Raw genomic sequence first — 19655 nt, forward strand, 5'->3', positions numbered from 1 at the left:
ATTCTGACCGAAATAAATGGATGGTGGTTGAAATATAGAGGAATCAATATTCAACATCTTGTATAGTGTTTTGGGGTGGCTAGCACGACCGGGTGGCCAGATCAGCCGGGAATTACGTTAGACTATTAAAGTGACAAAGCCCAAGCCAACGGCGCAGCTAGAGCGAAAGGAATCAAGCCGCGGCGACGGGGACATTTTCGAATCCTACGGCTGGCAAGCTTAGCACAACCAATGGGCCTCGCTTTGGCATGGAGGTGTATTTGAAGCGATGTCTTGTCAGATGGCACGGAAATAGAATACGAAAGAAACAGATTGAAAGAATTGAGTGTATGCGAAGTTCGCGTACTTCCTGCCGGGTGTTCCTCTATCGTAGATCCCAGCCTGAGCTGGGAGGGGCTAAGGTACGCCGTCTAAGTTGGCCAATCAGAGGTAGCCGCTCGGCCGGCCGAATGGACGCCACAAGCAGTTGATGAACAGGCTAATAAATGCGGGACATCTCAAATAGGGAATTCTGTCGTATTCGTACTACGTAGAGTTTGATAAGAATTACTTTAAGCTTTCACACTTAATACAAATCTAGCGGGGTATATATTCATGGACTTTAGCCCAGAGGACCTACGTGGGCATCTTTAAGCACTCGTACTAAGAAATAAACCTTTGAGCATTAAAGTTTCAAAGCACGAGAATTCTGATGAATAGGTTCAAATAATGTTGAGCATACTGATGGGGGAATAACTTCCTATCCGTATTGCATCAATTTAGTGATAACTTACTCTAAAGTCTTCCGTTGTGCAAATGTTGAGGATTGTCTCTGTTGATGGGCTTAGCTCAAGGGACAGAACACAAGCACCTTTCAGCGCACTCCTTGATAAATAAACTCTCGAACCTGAGCGAACTTGTAAAGCGCGAGTCATAGCAGAATCACTAGCCAGAAGTCAGAATTACATATTAGGTGAGTGAGAAAGGCTGTGTACACTGCGTCTTTCAATAGGATAGTTCGCACCTTTAGCCTAGACCTGACAATCGTACTAGTGTTATGTTTCAACTACTGGAATGATCCCCCACTTGGCCAGCTGGACTTATCTGGTAGTAGCAAGCGCCGGTTGAAATTACAGCGAAGAGCGAGGATTTTCACAGGTACTGGTGAGAAGAATCTGGGGAAGGATCAGCACTGGTGACAACGAGTTATAATAGGGAGAGAGGTGTTCGCGGCAACAATGACAGATACCTCTATCTCTCTATCCGGAAAATTTCGTCAACCATCCATTGAACATCTACAGAACAGGTATTCTGTAGGTTCAATGGTGTACAAAAATCCAATTATTCCGGGTTTTGCCCCGGACCCTTCAATAGTCCGCATCGAGGACACATTCTATCTTGTTAACTCGTCTTTCCACCTCTACCCGGGACTGCCAATCTTTGCGTCAAAAGATTTGATCGCCTGGCGACATATCGGTAATGCCATTCATCGACCAACACAACTGTGTCTTTCGCAAAGCGGCACGAAACCAAATTCTGGCGGTGACGATTCTGGTGAAAAAGCCCCGGTAACAGGGGGACTCTACGCCCCCACGATTCGGCATCACAATGGCGTAACTTACATAGTTTGCACAAATGTCATCTACAATCCGAAAAAAGATGAAGGAGACTGGGTATCGGGTCTCAAATTCCAAAACTTCATCATCTCTACGGCGGATATACAAGGCGGTCAATGGTCTGACCCGGTCTACTTTGATCTTCACGGAATTGACCCCGATTTATTCTTTGATGACGATGGTAGAGCTTATATCTCAGGTTCATCCTGGACACCGTCTCCATCCTGCTGCATCAGTTGTTTCGAGATAGACCTCGTCACAGGTCGAAGGATGACGCAGGAAAGGGTCCTCTGGCATGGCTTTACTCGAATCATCCCTGAGGGCCCCCACATCTACAAGCGAGACGGATACTACTTCTTGCTCACTGCGGAGGGGGGAACACACGATGGGCATTGTATCAGCATTGCGCGAGCTCCAAGTATCTGGGGTCCGTACGAGTCTTGTTCCCGAAACCCAATTCTCCCGCCAACAGCGGAGCAAAACCAATCTGCATTCTGCCAATTCAACGGACACGGAGATTTGGTACAGGATTTCCTCGGCGATTGGTGGTTAGTATGTCTTGGTGTACGGAGAGACCGAGCAGGGAGAATGGTTCTAGGCCGTGAGACGTTCCTGGCTGCTGTAGACTGGCAGGACGGGAAGAGTTGGCCACGAATTCAGCAGCCGATTCCGCGGGTATTACGGCGGATTCCCGTGGGCTGCAAAGCGGGATTGGAGGATGATAGTTGTTTCTTGCCTTCCTGGCCTGTTGGGCCAGTCCCTTCACCGCTCTCGCCGAAAACAGACTTAGTCTGGATTCGCGACCCAGACTTCAGTCGTTGCCAAGTATCGCAAGATACCAAAGAGATTTCGCTTCTGCCATTGCCCACAGATCTGGGGCAATGTACGGGGGGCTCAACAGCCTTTGTTGGTCGAAGAATACGGCGGCTTGAAGGGGTCGCGACGGTTGATTTACTTGTATTGCCTACTTTAGAGCACATTGAAGGAGCGAAGATAGGGTTGGCTTACTACAAGGACGAATATCGATATGCCAGGATACTGTATGAGCCAAGTGACCATGTGATCGTTTTTGACATGGTGAACCACTTGAAAGATCCTCCCATCCTGATGTGTTCCAGAGTCAAAGCGAACAGTGCACAGGTTACGAGGATTCAGTTTCGAATATTTTATACGGAACATCTTATACATTTTTTGTATCGGCTAGGAGAGGGTGATAAATGGAATAGATGGCAATCGCATGGGTTGGTCGACGCATTGGATTTGACTGGAAAAGACTTCACGGGGCCAGTGATTGGAATTTTCGCCATTGGGAATGGAGGCGAGCGGTGTAATTTTGATAATATAGATATTTAAATAGTGTTGTTTCCTAATTTTATTTGTGAATGGCCCCTTGTTCGTTTGCACTATTTACAGTCAGGTTCCATAAGTATTTGCACCCCAAGCCCCACACCACTTATTACATAATATTCTGCCTTGTAAAGGTTTCCACTTAGAGTCTAGATAATTAGGTTCCATATAAACCGATAGCGCGTCAATCAAAACCAAGGACCTGTTTGTCTATTAGAATATTTATGTGCAGTTTATTACGCAAACTTCCCGCCTCACAGCGACGTGCTCAACCTGACGTGTGTTCTAGCTGAGTGGATACAGTAGGCGGTGTGGACCGGGGGGTTAAAAACTTATGGAACGTCACTGTAACATCGCATTGTTTGGCAGAGATCAGCTACAGAATAGTAGCGAGAACTAGTTAATATCATGCAGAGTCTCGGAGATGAGAAAAGAGATCCTAGAGATACGTCGATTGCTACAGATTTGCTTCATTTCCACCCCTGGATCCATTCGATTGCTTTTCATGAAAAAGCCCGACCAGTACTGAGAGGCCTACGGGAACCTGCTAGCGACGAAGTACCATGCTGCCGAAGTAGGTGATGCGACTGTGTTGCGTGATTGTTGTGGTACCTTTTACTACCTTGTATGTTCCAGTTCTAAAATTTGCCTGTTCTGAATTCTCTTGTACCGTGACCCATCCATGGGGACCGGATGGCCTTGAGCACCGTCTAATAATTACCCCGAGAGATACATCCAGATGGAGGGGGATGAATATTTCCAAATTGTACACGGAATCGGTTCAAAGTTTGATAAGGATCATAAATTACCATAGCATACAACAAAACCTCTCTTAATCAAAATCCCGACTCATACTCTACTTCTCAATATCTGCAGCTGAGTTACATTTATTCCACCCTTTCCCGTTAATAAAACCACCAAACCACAATTACAACTACTCCTTATCACTCTCTCCCTTCTCAATAACAGCATCCTCAACATGAGAGACAGTATCATCCCTCTTCTCATCCAAGTCTTTACCCACCGCAATATTTGCGTTGAACAGATCATCCGCGTCATCAAAGAGCACCGCGATCTCCTCCAAAGTCATACCGGTAGTCTCCACGAATGTAAAGTAGACAACGAGCAGGAGAATCATGTTCCAAACACATGTTGGTAGATAATATCGCCAGCCAATATTAGCGAGGCCAATAGGGGTAACGTAAGTTGTGAAAAAGGCCGTCACATTGATAGTGAACATGGTAATGGCGAAGTAGACACCGCGCTGCTTTGTCGTCACTGTCTCCAGGGGATACGCAATCACCAATGGTACCCAACAAAGGACGACAAAGAAGCTACCAGCGAAAATCATGACCAGGACGCCGATTCCGAGCCCAACGTGATTTGTTGCGATATAACGCTCGGATAGAACAGTCCAGATGATGAAGGTAATATTGGTCCCAATGGTGGAGAAGAGGAAGATTGTACGACGTCCGACACGGGGGATCACGAATGCCGCAAGAAACGCGCAGAGCCAGTTGAAAATGTTAATGCAGGCATTAACAAGCGTTTTGTCCTTCTCGGAGCTCATGCCAATCTGATCCAAGATGAGAGGAAGGTAGGTGGCGGTGAATCCACCACCGATAGTCTGAGACCCGACAGCAGTCCAAATACACAGCCAGAGTCTGTACCTGTTGCCCTTGGAACCAATGGTGGTTTTGACGGCCTCCCAACTGAACTTCATGACTGTTTTGTCGGCCTCCACACCCGCAATAATCTCCTGCAGTTCGAACCGTACTATCTCGTCCTCAATTCCGTTGCCATGGTATTTAATCAAGATTTGTCGTGCCTCTTCAGTCCGGCCTTTTGAAACAAGCCACCGCGGACTCTCGGGAACAAGCCAGATCATGAAAGTTTGATACGCGGGGATCATAACTTGCAGGATACACGGGAGCTTCCACGCCCACTCAGACTTCATCCTAAAGGTGCCGAAGGTAATCCAACTACCAATGATAAGTCCAATGAAAATGCTGGTATTGTATAAGGAACTGATCGTGACCCGCTGTTTTGGATGCGCGAGCTCCGTAACGAGCACCGGGGCAGCAACCTGCTGCAGGAATGCTCCAAATCCTAGTATGACTTTTCCGCCAGTGAACATAGCAAAGCTTGTCGAGAACGTTTCCATGATTGCCATTCCGGCGACTAGGGCGGCTCCGATAGAACACATGGGCCGACGACCGAATCGATCAGTCAATGGACCAGCAATAAGACATGCAACAATTCCACCGACGGACATAGACGCTCCGAAGAATCCAAGTCGGGAACCGGTAGGATGATCAAACTTGTCCATGAAGGCGTTGATAGATTGAAGGCCATTGGTCATGCTGTTATCGAAACCCCATGCTGTCGAGGTCAGAAGGGGAGCGATAAGGAGGAGGTACAGTTTGATCAAGTTGGATGATTTGTACCATGGCGGGGCGTCTCTGATCAACTGCTGAATTCGTTCCTGTTCAGGAGTAGCGGTAGTCATTTTATTAAGAACGATATGATGAGGAATTTACAACAATTGAGTTCGGACTGGTGTGACTGATTTATCCAGCTTGCTTGGTGGATGACATCGTACTACTTATATCAAAACCGAGTTGGTCGAATAATACTATGCTTTGTAGGTTTAACAGAAACGGAAGGAGCAGCTGACGATGTGTCGGGTCTATCTTGACCGAGCGTCAGGGAGTGGCTCGATTCCAGGCTAAATGGATAATGATAAATACACTGCAAGTGGTTCGAATGGTTGAGGCAAGTTTCCGCCGCTACCCCAATCAGCATGAGGTGGAATATGCCGACGCGTAGAGGAGAAGGAAAGTTTCGAGCGTTTTGTATATCGACATAGTTACGCATCTATAATGGCTACTACAGGTGCTATGAGACTTTTAGTAGGATGAGAAATTGGATAACGATAGTATTACTAGTCTATGAGGATGACCACTATTGACTGAATTAAACATGAACAGTTCACCGTGTGCATCCTCGAGGGCGAAACCTGCTTCGATAAGCTTCGCTAGAATAACATTGTATTCCATCTGGGGTTAACCTGGGGAAATTTGCGGGGGCAAACTCTTCGCCTCCCCAGTTGAGTCGATGAGCTACCATTGGACACTCATTGAGGGGGGAAGTGGATGTCCTTGGGGTAGGTGAAATGCCTAAAGAGGAAGTCTTAAGCAACGGCCAACTAGGTTTAGGAAGCGGTAACCCGTGAAAGGAGTCGGACGACGTTGGAAGCAGTGGTAAATTCGGAAAATTCCTAGTGGATGTGGAATCTAGACCTTGATCGCGCAAGGAACGTTGGGATTCTGAACAGAGAACCAACCGGTACGAATACGCAGATATACCCGGATTTGGCGTTGAATAGGCCCTAGGTTCGGCATGTAATTACATGTTTCAGTTCGACAATGGTGCACGGACTCCCTTTTTTCCATTGAGGATCTTTGTTATCGTTTAGGAGTGTTGCCACCAACCACGTTGCTATTACGGGCAGGGTACATTAAACTTTGTTACTATCGAGATTAGCTCCATTAGTCTCGCTGTCATCTCGTCCTCCACAGTGAGAGATTATATGAAGAATAGATCACATGAGAAGTCCAATACAGGACTTTGCCGTTTAATATTTACAAGGAGAGCATCCGGCACGCTATATTTTGAGGTTTGAGTAATAATAGGTGCAAAAAATAGTTCAATGACCATTGAATGTGGTCAAAGGTCTCTCGTTTCGTCCGGGCGGTTTGGAATACCGGATTCGGTTCCGCACGTGCAGCTTTCTAGCTTCGGTACTCCGTACATTAGTTGGACCTCTGGTGCGTAATAGATGTTCAGTAGGGGGTCTGCTTGAGCCTCTCATCACAAGCATCAACTGCTCCTTCAGCCATCAACAAGCGTTTGATTGCCCTGATGGGGCCAGGTGGCGATACACGGCTGAAACCCCGGAGCTGATCTGAGCGGGTAAATTGGGAGCGAACTCAAGTTGAGGTATCGGATGAAAGAATATATTGTTGGTGTTAGTGTGTAGTTTATCCTCTCTCGGCCTGATTTGTACCGACCCTTGAACCCGTCTCTTTGGATGTCCTCTGGGTAAATGCATCTAAAATCGTCTAGGAGAATAGGCAAGGGGTGTGTGGTTGAAAGGGATACATCTAACATGATCCTTAACCAACCCCGCTCCGTGCTCTGTTCCCCCAAATTTGTCACGTAACCAGGCCTTAGATAGACTGAAAACCTGTATTGTCGTGAGAATTCTACAAAGTCTGCCGTTAAAGTTCGGACTGATCAAGCTTGCCATAAGGATGAGGCTGGGATGTGGAGGCCATGACTCTGCACTGCAGGCCTCTATGCATATCCTGGCAATTGCAAATGGTAGATAATACGCGCATTGTTGATGGAGAGCACACTGCTCGGCCGGGTGTCAGCCCCACAATAGAGTAAACCAACTTAATATAAATAAAAACATAATTCACACCATCCTGTATATTGGTGTATTCGTGGCTACCAGAATCGAACTATTTCCAACACAAGGATCGATTATCAATACGCGGTTTGTTTTTGTTCACTCATTCACCATGACCAACATGCACTCAGGATCCGCGTCCGTGGCGACAGCACGCAGCTATGTCAATCCTTTACTCTGGGAAGACCTGCCAGACATGGAGGTCATCTGCGTCGAAAACGTATACTACATGAGCGTCTCATCTTTCCACTTCTCCCCTGGCGCACCCATCCTGAAGTCATATAATTTGGTGGACTGGGCGTACATTGGCCATTCGGTCCCCGACTTGGCCGCGTTCGGCCCACGATTCCGCCTCGATGGTCACAACACCTCCGGCTATGTGAAAGGTATCTGGGCGTCAACTTTCAAATACCGCCAGAGCGACGGCCTGTTCTACTGGTATGGCGCTATCCAGGGAACAGATCAGACCTTTTTATATACGGCAAAGAAAGCTGAAGGACCGTGGACTTCGCACCCACCCATTGACCACTACTACTACGACGCCGGGTTGCTGGTTGACGACGACGATACTCTATATATCGCCCATGGTAACAAGACGCTCCAAATTGCACAGTTAACACACGACGGTCTTAAGCAGGTCAAGAACCAAGTAGGTGTGCCCTATCACTAAGGCCTTTCCGGGAAATGATAGCTAACGGGCACAATTCAAGCTTGTATACGAGTCCGAGCTGCATCTTGAAGGTGCTAGAATGTATAAAATCAAGGGCAAATACTATGTTTGGGTGACAAACTCGTGGGCTGGGCAGTATATGCTTAAATCCGATGTCGGGCCATTCGGGCCGTACGAATGTCGGAAGGTCATAGGCGAAATGCGAGCTCCAATTGCAGGAGGCGGGCCGCCTCATCAAGGAGCACTTGTCGAAACTCCTGATGGCAGGTGGTACTATATGGCCTTTATTGACGCCTTTCCAGCCGGTCGAATCCCTACGCTGGCGCCCGTTGAGTTCGATGAAGATGGTTGGCCTCGAGTTGTCGGCGATTATCCCGACAAAGACGGGCAATGGCGGCTGGAGTATCCTCTCATACACGACAACGGCGGCACCAAGAAGCCCAAAGCAAATATTACAAAATACTCATTTGGTCACGATCAGCTGGACCACCGCTGGCAATGGAACCAAAGCCCTGATGATTCAAAATGGAACACGCACCGAGGTCAGCTGGTGCTCGAGACGGCCACTGTAACCGACTGCCTCTTCCTAGCGGCCAACACCCTTACCCATCGTACCATCGGACCGAAGAGCACTGCCACCTTTTGTGTGAATTGTGCTGGTCTAGCCGATGGAGACAGGGCTGGTGCCTCTCTTTTCCGCAACGAGAGCGCATACATCGGCATACACAAGGATGCTGACCAGTCGAAGCTGGTTTATGTCGATGACTTGAAAATTGCCCCAGTTGGAGATGTTATCGGCTGGAAGGAAGGTCGTCCAGTTTCGCAGGACTGGGAGGTGGTGTCAAAGGGTTCCATCAAGGCTGAGACTCTACTGGCAACTGAACGAGTTTGGTTGCGAATTCATGCTAACATCGAAGCCACGTGCGCTGACGGGCGGGAAAAAGAGCCGAGACAGGCATTATTTGAGTACAGCTTTGATGGCACTACCTTCACTCAAATTGGCCCTTTATTTACTATGGATAATACAGGCCTAGGGTGGTTAGGCTATCGCTTCGCCGTGTTTAGCTTTGCGACAAAAGCATTGGGAGGACAGCTGGTAGTAGACACTTGTGAGATTGAGCAAGCGGAAGATTGATATGTTGGTAGATTTTCCATTTGGGCAACCTTCGTATTGTCAAAATATCCCTCGACGCGAAACAAACCCAGCGGAAAGGTTTTTGCTTGAAAATCAATTATTTGATGCAGGTAATTACTGCCATCATTCAGTAGCAAAAATCGTGTGAAAATAGCATGGTCGTTCTTCGAATGGCCAACTCCCTATCATGAAGTAGCAAAGTTCGACTTCGACATTTTAGAGCGTGGCCACGTCAAGCCATTATCAAAAAATAGAAACCGGCGGAACTAGACCATTCACCCAATACATTTGGCAATTCGAAAACGAAGTATTTCGTCGTCAAAATGGCTGTATCACCTGCAAAAGCTAGTTTGACGTCGCTACACCACTGGCCAGGAAGCGATGGCGCCGGCCACCAAAAGGGTGGATCGAGTACAAGAATAGTAACTAGTCTATATACAATGATTTGGTAAATAGTGTCTGTCCTTTCCTTTCTCTGTGTTAAAATTACCTTCTGTCTTGAATTTCCTTGGCAAAGTTAATTCGCTTGCTTGTTACTCCCACAATGGCCTTTCACCGAGGACATCATGACACGTTGCTTTGTGACAGTCATTCGGGTTGGGTGGTGCGCATGGAAACATTTGATATTCATTCTATGGCTTGCTTAGGTCGGTATAGGAGGCTGCCACGCAATCTGTTACACTGATGCGTGCTGAGGCTTGCCTGTGTCTTAATTAATATGTTGTCGTGGTTGGTGTATGTGAGAGATGGTTTGTTCGCTGTGCTGATGGATAATCGGGCAGGTTCAAGTGCATTTTGGGAAACCGTATCCAAGAATATGAGGACTGTTACTATGGTCCGCTTGAGCGAGTATATACTGAGGCTGATGGGTGAGTGTCCAGAGAAAGAAAGCGTCGATTTCATGAAAAAGGTGATTTTGCAAGGTGATCCCAGCGACGGAGAAACAGTAACTTAAGGGTGAATGGTGCTTTTCACAGAGTAAGAGGAGAATATAGATCGGCCAAAATATTCGGCATTTGTATGTAATAGGGCGATAGACCGGTTTTCGGGAGCTAGGGATCACATACCTTTGCAAGATGGACTGTAGTTGTGTAATTGGTCTTTTTTTAAGTCCAGCCCCGAATTATAATGAAAATTTATACAAAGAGAGTGCGGTAAGTTGATGATGCTGTACTCAAAGGACAGACCATAATTTTTCAAATATATAAAAATCAGGATAAAGCAGGGTTAAAGTAGTTACGTCCTGAATGCGTTTATCCTTAACCAATCTCTATATCGTTTCTTCGCTGATTTTCAATAAACGAATATGATCTTCAATAGACCCTTAATAAGGAAGTAGCTCGTGGGTGACGGGTTCTTTCCGTAACCGCGAGAAGTCGGTCTCTATCAAGCCTAGATAATAGCTTATAAGGTCTTTCCCTAATTTGCCACTTTGCGTTAGGAACGTTATAGAAGAAAGGATAGAATATCTAGAACTAATAGGGACCGTATTTAGGACTTAGACCACCGTAGAGTTTCAGTTCCCCCGGATTCCGATTCCAGAAAACAGGACTAACAATTCGGCCCAATACAGAAGCCTTACTCGAAGGGCACCTTCTTGTTCGGGTCTATCGGCGCATCTAAGAAGTATAGACTACTATAAGCCGAAAAGTCTAGGGATACCATCTCTTTTATTACCAGTGAAAGCGACTGTGTGTAAAGCATATATTATTCTGAATTTATTTTGGGCCATATTTAGTGCAACTGGATACCTATTATATACTCCTAGGTGATATACTCTGCGCCGATTAGATTTAACTTATCATCATTCTAGTCTAGAATTTTCGGTATCGTAAGCGAGAGCTTGGTTTTCACTATATAGAATAACAATCAGTAAGCGTGAGAGCTGAATTTTCAAGGAAAGGATAGGTGAATCAGGGTTATAATATATCATTATTATGACCTCCGAGTTAGTTGTTAACCTTGGTGCGCTAGCAATGCTAGTCGGCAACCTTAGACAACACAAGAACCATTATCTATTGCGAAAATAAAGACTCTATTGAACCCACCCTCTAGCTTTTCATACTCGACAACCTTGGTTACTCCTGGACATACGCGGATGGCCCTTTCACAGAGTGCAGTGAAGTCGAACTGGATTTAGCGAGAGTTTCGTTCGAGCTCGTCCCTATTAAGCCACCTTCCACTAGTATAAGAATAAAGATCATGGCCTTTGGTGTAGAGTCAGCAAGAATAATGCCTCTCCAGGTCATCGCGCTTCGGAGTAGATGGTACTACTCAAGTGGAGTGGGCCCTTTCGAATATGTTCCCTCGGATGAGCCGTCCGGGAAGGGATGTTGTGAAATGGGGCAAGGTTCGTGTGCCATGCCCGATAGGCTGCGCTGAGGCGAGCAGCCGAGTTGGAGATATAGGGCTGCTGGCGAAGGGGGTCCCAACTGTCGTCAGAATCGGAGCATATTGCAGATTGTCTGCTGATAGACGGAGTCGTGTCGGTGAATGTTTACCCTTGGGGAGGGGGATCGTCCTAGTGGTCGAGCGTGATAGCGTTGCGACTTTCAATAGCCGGGATAGGAGGTTATGGTAGTGGTTTAGGAATTCTAGGAAAGTTATCCGACGGGTACGCTCTTCAGCCTACTTACGCCTCTGTTCCGCCTGTAGAAAGAGAGCCTTATAATCTAGGGAGCTATTGTCGGCCATCGATCTCTCAGAGGCGGAAAAATAGCCTAAGACGACAACCGCGACAGGTCTCTAGTATTAGGTAAGTTACCTTTTCTAGTATTAGCTAATCACCGTTCCCGGTAGAAGTATTTCCCCGAGAAGTGAAGTAAGGTTTATATTAATCTTGACGTTTATCAATCACTATTTAGTATAAAATTACTTTCGTATTAGTCCGAAGGGGTTAGTAGGAAACTACCGTTCCCTTCTGGTTAACTAGCTACTTTGGCCTAACTGAAGTTAGCCTTGCCGTTAGCCTAACGAATCCTAGGATGGGATTTGATTTGATATGTATATGCGAAGAGACTAAAGTTTCAGCTAGCCCGAGGTGAGCTAATAACGCTGTTTGTGAGCCAGATACGAGAGGTTTAATACTGTAGTCGCGCGACGGAGGGTGAGAATCACCTGCTCTCACCTGGATTCTCACCCTGTCTATTGTCCATTCACCCTACTCACTCTAGTCGCGCGACGCTGAAGCAGCTCTCTATGCATCGTATTTCGATTATCTCAAAGGATATATTCCTCTTCAATGGCATTCCCAGTACATACGACCATAGGGTGTGGAGAACAGGGCTTCCCGTCCGCTCAGCCGTACTTAAGCCACACGCCGGCCAGTTAGTAGTATGGTGGGTGACCACATGCGAATCCTGGCTGTTGTATGTTTTTGTCGTGGAAAAGTGGAGATGTATATTTTAGTGACTCGGCTTTATCGTCTGGAAAACTCAATTACTCTATTTTTTGTATGTAAAAGTGGGTAACGCCTCAACTTCGGTACCGTACTACGGCGGCCGATAAACGCCAAAATCCAAAACTGATAAGAAGCCACTTCCGCCCTCATCACCGCCCCCATCAAAACATCCCCTTTACAAACTTACCCCCCTTACATAACCCTATTCTCGGTAGAAATCCCCTAATACTCTTTGACACAAAGATAGATTAGCCTATCTTATTAAAATATCTTAAAAACGCGACCGAAAAATACTAAAATTTAAGGTACCTAAGGTAGGGGAGTAAGAACCACTAACGTAATTCCCGCCCGACCCGATCACCCTCCCATAGTGTAGAATTTCAGAATCGATTATCTTAACCAACCTACATTAATTTAACTAGATAAAGCGATTTTTACACACATTAATCCTGTGACCAATCTCCCTACACCCACTACACCTAGGAGGTGCCCTAGTACGTGGAGGATTTGTCTGATTAGGCAATTCGCCCTATGCATAAGATTCAGCTTGCTTTAATAAGATGTTTTGCCACCTCCTCTTGGATCTCGAGCGGATTATGAGGCATCGCCTTCGAACGAGTGGTATCTTCCTGGCACACTTCCCAAAACAAAGAAAAGCCGAAGAATCCAAAAGAATCTTCGCAAGTCGACCATTCGCATTTCAGAGTTTCGTAGTTCCAGCGTCAATATACCAGCGACTTAGCATCTTGCGAGCTTTAGGTCACATTCCCTCGATAAGAGAATAGAAGGGAAGCTCGACTCGCGATTATGCGTCTATCTTACTAACTAATAGATGTAGATCTGTCAGATATTAGTCAAGTCGAAACCCAAACAATTACCCCGGGCTAACATACTAGCTCTCCCGGCGACCGAAGTGAGGGAGCTACAATATATGCCCACATAAATGGCCCACGCGACTTGGCATCTAGGATGCCGGAGGCTGACTATACGGAGGACACGAACACTCGAGGCTGTCCTTCCAGAGAAGCATACCAAATTCCCCTGCAGTGATTCATCGAGGCCCCGGGCGTCGCTTCCAAAAACTGCTGCGCACGGGACATGCAGCTGACCACCTTGGCAGCAATACTTGCGGTTGTGGAGAAGATGGAGACCATGGCGAAGATAGTGAAATATTTCCTCTCCCACCGTCCGAAATAGAAATTCATACGACAAGAGATGAGGTCCACATACAGACATACTTGCCATGGTCTAGGAGGCAGTAGCAGATGTTGGCCCTGATGATCAACCGGTTGATAGAACAGGATCATGTATGCAAAACTAACCATTGCGTTGCAGGTGATATTCTCTTCAATTTGTAAAGGATACTGGAAGGCTGGCCAGCAGAATAAGAACGTAGATGATGTACGTAAAATAGAAAAGTGTAAGCCAAGGTAGCTTAGCTTCAGTACGTACTAGCGAGGGGCTACATACAGCCTTCAGCAACGAAAGGTTAGAGGAATCAAGGGATCAACCCGTCACCGTTCCAATGTCCATACTTTGCACCTCGCTCCTACAAAGTCCGATATAACGCGGCTTCCAACTCGAGAAACATATTCGTAATCAACTGACTCTTCATAGGCTGGGCTTGTGTGAACATGACACCGGCAACACCCAACTCACGATCCGCACACCAGTGAAGATTTGGCAGGACACTCCGGCACAAACTTCCCCGTTTGCGGCACCCAGGAACATCGTTTAGATTGACCACGCCTCCAAGGCCATGATTTATTTTAATTTCATACTCTGACGAGCTGGTAGAGAGCAAATATGGGTACGCACGCCAAACATTAGTGTTCTCTTCCCCATGAACCAGATCGGCGTTCAGCGCGGTAAGTGACCCTGAGTTAAGAGCGAACTGCGGTTTGAAGAGCTCATTGACGCTCTCCTTTTTAGGATAGGGCTTAATTTGAATCATTCTTTAGCTGATTATCTCCTACTAAACAATCTAGTCTCACTGACAGTGACTTGAGAGAAAGTTAATCATTTCTCGTGGAAGTAGTCGTACTATCATGCTCATGCCATATTAGACGAGTTTAAGAGAAAGATGAAAAAGTAACAAAATAAATATTCGAAAGCTGCATGTCGTGCGGCTTTAACTTCTTTTTACCCTTTTTTATTGGCATGCTCGATAATTGAAGTCAATGTTGTCAATCCCCACTAAGTTCAAGTCGTTATATCAGCCGTGACCGTCGTTTTCTGCAATGACTCGGTGATGATTGCTCAGGCTACCCGTCCGGGGTAAACATATAGGATCTGGAAACCTCGAACGCGATGTACATTTGGATAGAATGTGGATGTCTGTAGTCGTTGGTGCCTGTCAAGATCGGTATAAATCCGGTTCTGGTTTCCATGGCTTTCCCAACCCCACACGGGGCTTATCAATGTTTTCCTCTGTTTTCCCACTTTCAAAAAGGGAGAAGTCCACAAGATCACAATCCTCCTCAGTGGCAACTTAGAACATGAGTTCGCTTCTAGTCACAGCCTTGCGAATAAGATTGCTAATGTTCTTTGAGACGGTTTCCATTGTCGGCACGTTATGACCCCCAGGGTGCTCGTAAGAATAAGTTAGGTCTTGCTGGCTACTGCATAATCCCAGTAAAGCCACGCTCTGACCTTTATATGGGTCGTCCCGTCCGTATATGTGAACCGTCGGGATATCAATACGATTGGCGACCGTGTTTGCCAATGGATGATAGCGATGTACGGTATCTGTGGGGTCCAGATGGGCGTCGGACAAGGTACCATTCAGCCCGCAATTAACGTGCGGTATGGTGGTAGGCGGGGCTGCTCCGGCGAACGATTTCCAGTATGCCAGATCACTGGTCAACATGTCTCCCCCGGTCTCATATAATCTAGTGATGTTGAATCCTGCCGACGGGTCCGTCGAAAATGGCAGACTACTGCAGATGAAGATAGCTAGGCGAAAAGGCGGGGGCGCTAAAGAGTCGGAGGCTTGAGCTTTCAGAATGTACGAGGCGGCAACAGCAGCTCCCTATAATTGCGCGTGGTTTTCCCTAAATCAACCCTGATATTTGGATGTATAGATTGTGGGAGTTCGCAGAAACCCACCTGACTGAAACCCATGATGGCATCGAAGGGGCCATCCTGTTCGATCATCTCATCGATGAATGCATGCGATTTGGAGACCTCTTTGGTGTAGGGGGTGTTGTAGAAACTCAGGTAGGGCCCAGGGTAGATCTGGCTTACTCCCTCGGCGGCCTCACAGTCATGATCGGCGTCGACAAATTCCCACTCATAATAGTCTGGTAGAAGAGAACGAAACGTAGCTAGTCCATGTTAGTTCTTTATCATGAATTGACAGGAACGACATTCAAGACATGCCAGTTTGGGACTGGAAGATGTCGGCATTGGTGCCCATTCCATGAAGGCAAAGCACACGCATTGTGAATAAGATGTTTCGTCTGCGCGATTAGAAGGAACGGTATGCTCTTTTGAGCCTCGATCAATTCACTACATATGGAAAGAGACTGCGAAATTGTGGGTCATGTCAACCTGCCACAAACCCTCAACATTGGTGAGATTTTAGTTGTCACGGCCCATTTTAAATGCGCCGACTGGCTCGGCGATGGGTCGGCCGATTAGCCCTAAAAGGGCCGAAGTCGAACCGTGAGGGATCTCATCTTCTTCAACATTTTCTTTTCGGCCATACTGTTCAATTATTATTCCAGATCGGAAATACAGAGACGGTTTCGTTGGTTAATTTGCGTTTAGCAGCGGGATGGACGAAGCGAAAGTGGTATCACCGCTGGAGGAGGTGTCGAATGGCTACGCCACCGGTCCTGACGACCGCGAAGGGGAGGAGACAGAGACCTTGGCGACATGGCGCATATCATTGATTCTGTTCAGCCTGTGTGTTGGCTTGATGCTGTCCATGATGGACAATTCCATCGTGTCGACCTCTATATACACAATCGCTCTGCGGTTCGACTCACTTTCTGAGGCAATGTGGGTCATCTTGGCCTACACACTGTCCTATTTGGGTATGGCCAGGTTTTCTTTCATTCTAGAAAGATGTATTGACAATGAGTCTTAGGAATGTCTGTGATTTTTGCGCAGTTGAGCGACTTTGTCGGTCGTATGTATGCTGTGCTCGGCGCATTCACCGTCTTTATCGCTTTCTCCATTGGGGCGGGATGTGCCCAGACACTTCACCAGCTGATCGCCTTCCGGGCCATCCAGGGGGTAGGAGGCTCTGGTCTATATGCACTTAGCCTGATCGTGGCCTTGGAGATCAGTACTCCCAAGATGTGGCCGCTAGTATCAGGATTGGTGGGTGCCTCGATTGCCGTTGCTGGCGTCCTCGGCCCAATCCTTGGTGGAATTTTGACCGAGTACGCGTCGTGGAGATGGATCTTTTGGATCAAGTACGTAACTCCGTTGGTTTGAATTGAAATTGATACTAAATTCATTATATTAGTGCTCCATGCGGCGTGGTCCCTATGGTTATGTTCACGATTGCTTGGCCTCGAGGCCGCTCCCACGAGAAGGTGGCTCGGAAAAGCTTCTCCCAGTTCGATGTAGTCGGCAGTGTGTTACTTTTGTTAGCATCAATTCTGGTCGTTTTCGGACTTCACGAGGGAGGCACGGGTACCGCAGCGTGGGATAGCGCCCTGGTTGTTGCCACACTGGTCATTGGGGCTATTTGTTGGATAGCTCTATTCTTATGGTCGTTTGTGCTTTCCCGGCCTCGATGGTCTCACATCTCTGCAATCTATCCAGCAACTCTCTTTAAGCACCGAGTTCTGGTTGCAGGTATCATGTTAGTCCCTCGATAAAGCCTTTGTTGTTTGATGACTGAAGGCAGCCTACTGACAATCCGGGTCAGATCCACTATGTTTACCGGATTCACGTTTTTTGTCGTGATCTTTAACCTGCCATTGCGCTCTCAAATCGTCAACTCCCAGAGCCCTGCTGCTGCTGGTGTGCGCCTGCTTCCTTTGCTCTGCGCCGTCGCTGTTGGCTCATTCTTGGGAGGAGCGCTATCCAGTAAAAAGAACCGCACCTTTGACACATTTGCTGTGGCGACTGCCTTGGTGATTTTGGGTGCAGGTCTCCTATCGACTATCCCCTCAGACCTGAAAATGCCGGCCAAGGTATATGGGTTTGAGGCAATTGTCGGGTTTGGAATTGGTCTCACCTTTTCCAGTATCAGTCTTTTGACTACTATCGAGACGAGTGCCAATTTGCATGGTATGTCCCCGAGTCCAGAGTTTCACACTCTCCCCTATATATTCAAGATCTGACTCTCGTTTCTATAGCTGTGGCCCAAGGTATTGTTTCACAGGTTCGCGTTTTTGGTGGTAGCGTTGGAGTGACGGCGGCCAATGCTTCGTTTCGACTCCAGTCTCACCGTGATCTCAGAGGAATTCTCTCAGAAGAACAGATTCAAGCCTTGCAGACCTCCCCCAAGATCATAGATACCTTGGGAGCATCCCAGGCTACTGCGGTACGACAGGCGTATTCGGACGCATTTAGCCAGAGCATGCGAGTGTGTGTTTACATGGCAGCGGCGGGATTTGTGGCTGCCCTTTTTACCTGGCAGAGACACCCCAAGCTAAAGAAGACACACTGAAGCCTTGAATAAAAGCATACAGTATAACCCGAAATAAGAATTTCCTGTTTTACTTTCTGTTTGTTTATGTTTGGAAACATGATCGGCCTATCCGCCAACGCTACAGTGTGCGAGCCGTGCTAAAATTGACCGGTAACCAGCTAAAGAAAAAATCCCCTAGGCTAGACTGCAGATATCCTGCAAACCTAGTCGCAAAGAAGAAGGCCCTTAAGGGAGCCACTTTGGCTGCAGGGAATATATAAATAGCACGGGCCAACCAGTCTTGCAACCTCTGCGTCCCCATTTCTTGCTCTTGAAACTACTTGAACTATACATAATTACCGGCTAAATATATATTCGGCATCCACCGATCATGCGAGTACTCTGTCTACACGGCCATGGCACTTCTTCTACAATTTTCGAAACCCAATTGACCGCTATTTGTGAAGCTCTGGACGAGTCTATGGAAAATGAATATATTTTCATCGATGGTCCTGTGGAAAGCGACCGAGTACGAGGTTCGTATTTGCTCCTTTCGTCTGGCATACATTCTCAGCTAATCTTCGGGCTCGCCGAGGCAGGTATGAGTGAGATGGTTCCTGGCCCATTCTTCGGTTGGTTCACTGGGTTTACACCGAACGAGATTCAAGCCTCTCATGATCTGGTGGCTGAGGTGATTGCAGAAGACGGGCCGTTTGACGCCATCTTCGGCTTCAGCCAAGGCGCTACACTAGCCCTTTGTTATCTTCTACAACACTCGGAGCCGCCCCCGGTGCATTTCGCTGTGCTCTTCTCTTGCGCCGGTCCGGCCTTTTCGTCTGACATGTCTTTAAGCTGCGAAATTATTCGTGGATTCGTGTCGGACGATTTTGACACATTGCAATATTTGGCGACGGATATGGAGTCTTCTGGTCCCGACCCATCTGTGCCATTATCCATTGGGTCTGACATTTCGCCAAGGGAAGCCTTTATGGAAACTATATCCTCAGCTCTGCGATTAGGAGGTGATAATGGCTTCATTGCTCCCGCCGCAGCAGTCGAGCAGTGGAGAGCTGCATCCGTGGCCGACCGAGAGGAGCTGATGACCCGTGTATTCCATCCATCATTAACGTCCACGCGAGTGAAGATCCCCACGGTTCATGTACTAGGACAGAGCGATACTGCAGAGGTGTTCGCGCAGGCAGCGCTTTGCCGGAACCTCTGCGATGCCCGCTTGGTTGAGCAGGTGGAGCATTCGGCAGCCCACGATGTGCCTCGGAAGTCTGAAGAGGTGCAGCAAGTGGTCCAAGCAATCCTGGCAGCGAAAAGCGAAGCCGAATTGATGGGATTCTAGAGGTTATTGGCTCAAGAGAATTGAAAAAAAAAACGGATATGTACCCACTACGGTGGAGGCCGACGGGAAGGGCCTCCCCGAATGTTA

At 47.3% G+C, this 19655-nt stretch overlaps 7 protein-coding genes across 7 annotated transcripts; 4 read left to right on the forward strand and 3 right to left on the reverse strand.

Moving 5' to 3' along the window:
* Positions 1–1301: 1301 nt before the first annotated feature.
* Positions 1302–2948, forward strand: N7496_010888 (glycoside hydrolase family 43 protein; the record flags this gene model as incomplete). The annotated part of the gene is made up of 1 exon (XM_056703801.1): positions 1302–2948. One exon carries the CDS (start codon positions 1302–1304, stop codon positions 2946–2948), a length of 1647 nt encoding a protein of 548 aa, XP_056549761.1.
* Positions 2949–3876: 928 nt separating this feature from the next.
* N7496_010889 (uncharacterized protein) lies at positions 3877–5451 on the reverse strand (the record flags this gene model as incomplete). The annotated part of the gene is made up of 1 exon (XM_056703802.1): positions 3877–5451. The coding sequence occupies one exon, from the start codon at positions 5449–5451 to the stop codon at positions 3877–3879; it is 1575 nt and encodes a 524-aa protein (XP_056549762.1).
* Positions 5452–7540: 2089 nt separating this feature from the next.
* Positions 7541–9224, forward strand: N7496_010890 (glycoside hydrolase family 43 protein; the record flags this gene model as incomplete). The annotated part of the gene is made up of 2 exons (XM_056703803.1): positions 7541–8068; positions 8130–9224. The coding sequence occupies 2 exons, from the start codon at positions 7541–7543 to the stop codon at positions 9222–9224; spliced, it is 1623 nt and encodes a 540-aa protein (XP_056549763.1).
* Positions 9225–14173: 4949 nt separating this feature from the next.
* Positions 14174–14578, reverse strand: N7496_010891 (uncharacterized protein; the record flags this gene model as incomplete). The annotated part of the gene is made up of 1 exon (XM_056703804.1): positions 14174–14578. One exon carries the CDS (start codon positions 14576–14578, stop codon positions 14174–14176), a length of 405 nt encoding a protein of 134 aa, XP_056549764.1.
* A 537-nt stretch (positions 14579–15115) lies between these two features.
* Positions 15116–16066, reverse strand: N7496_010892 (uncharacterized protein; the record flags this gene model as incomplete). The annotated part of the gene is made up of 3 exons (XM_056703805.1): positions 15116–15655; positions 15733–15950; positions 16063–16066. The coding sequence occupies 3 exons, from the start codon at positions 16064–16066 to the stop codon at positions 15116–15118; spliced, it is 762 nt and encodes a 253-aa protein (XP_056549765.1).
* A 336-nt stretch (positions 16067–16402) lies between these two features.
* On the forward strand, positions 16403–18256 carry N7496_010893 (uncharacterized protein; the record flags this gene model as incomplete). Its single annotated transcript, XM_056703806.1, has 5 exons — positions 16403–16664; positions 16718–17048; positions 17102–17443; positions 17510–17874; positions 17943–18256. 5 exons carry the CDS (start codon positions 16403–16405, stop codon positions 18254–18256), a joined length of 1614 nt encoding a protein of 537 aa, XP_056549766.1.
* Positions 18257–18608: 352 nt separating this feature from the next.
* On the forward strand, positions 18609–19568 carry N7496_010894 (uncharacterized protein; the record flags this gene model as incomplete). Its single annotated transcript, XM_056703807.1, has 1 exon — positions 18609–19568. One exon carries the CDS (start codon positions 18609–18611, stop codon positions 19566–19568), a length of 960 nt encoding a protein of 319 aa, XP_056549767.1.
* Positions 19569–19655: the final 87 nt, after the last annotated feature.

The sequence above is a fragment of the Penicillium cataractarum genome, assembly GCF_028827025.1.
Source record: "Penicillium cataractarum strain IBT 29864 chromosome Unknown utg000009l, whole genome shotgun sequence".
Lineage (NCBI taxonomy): Eukaryota > Fungi > Ascomycota > Eurotiomycetes > Eurotiales > Aspergillaceae > Penicillium > Penicillium cataractarum.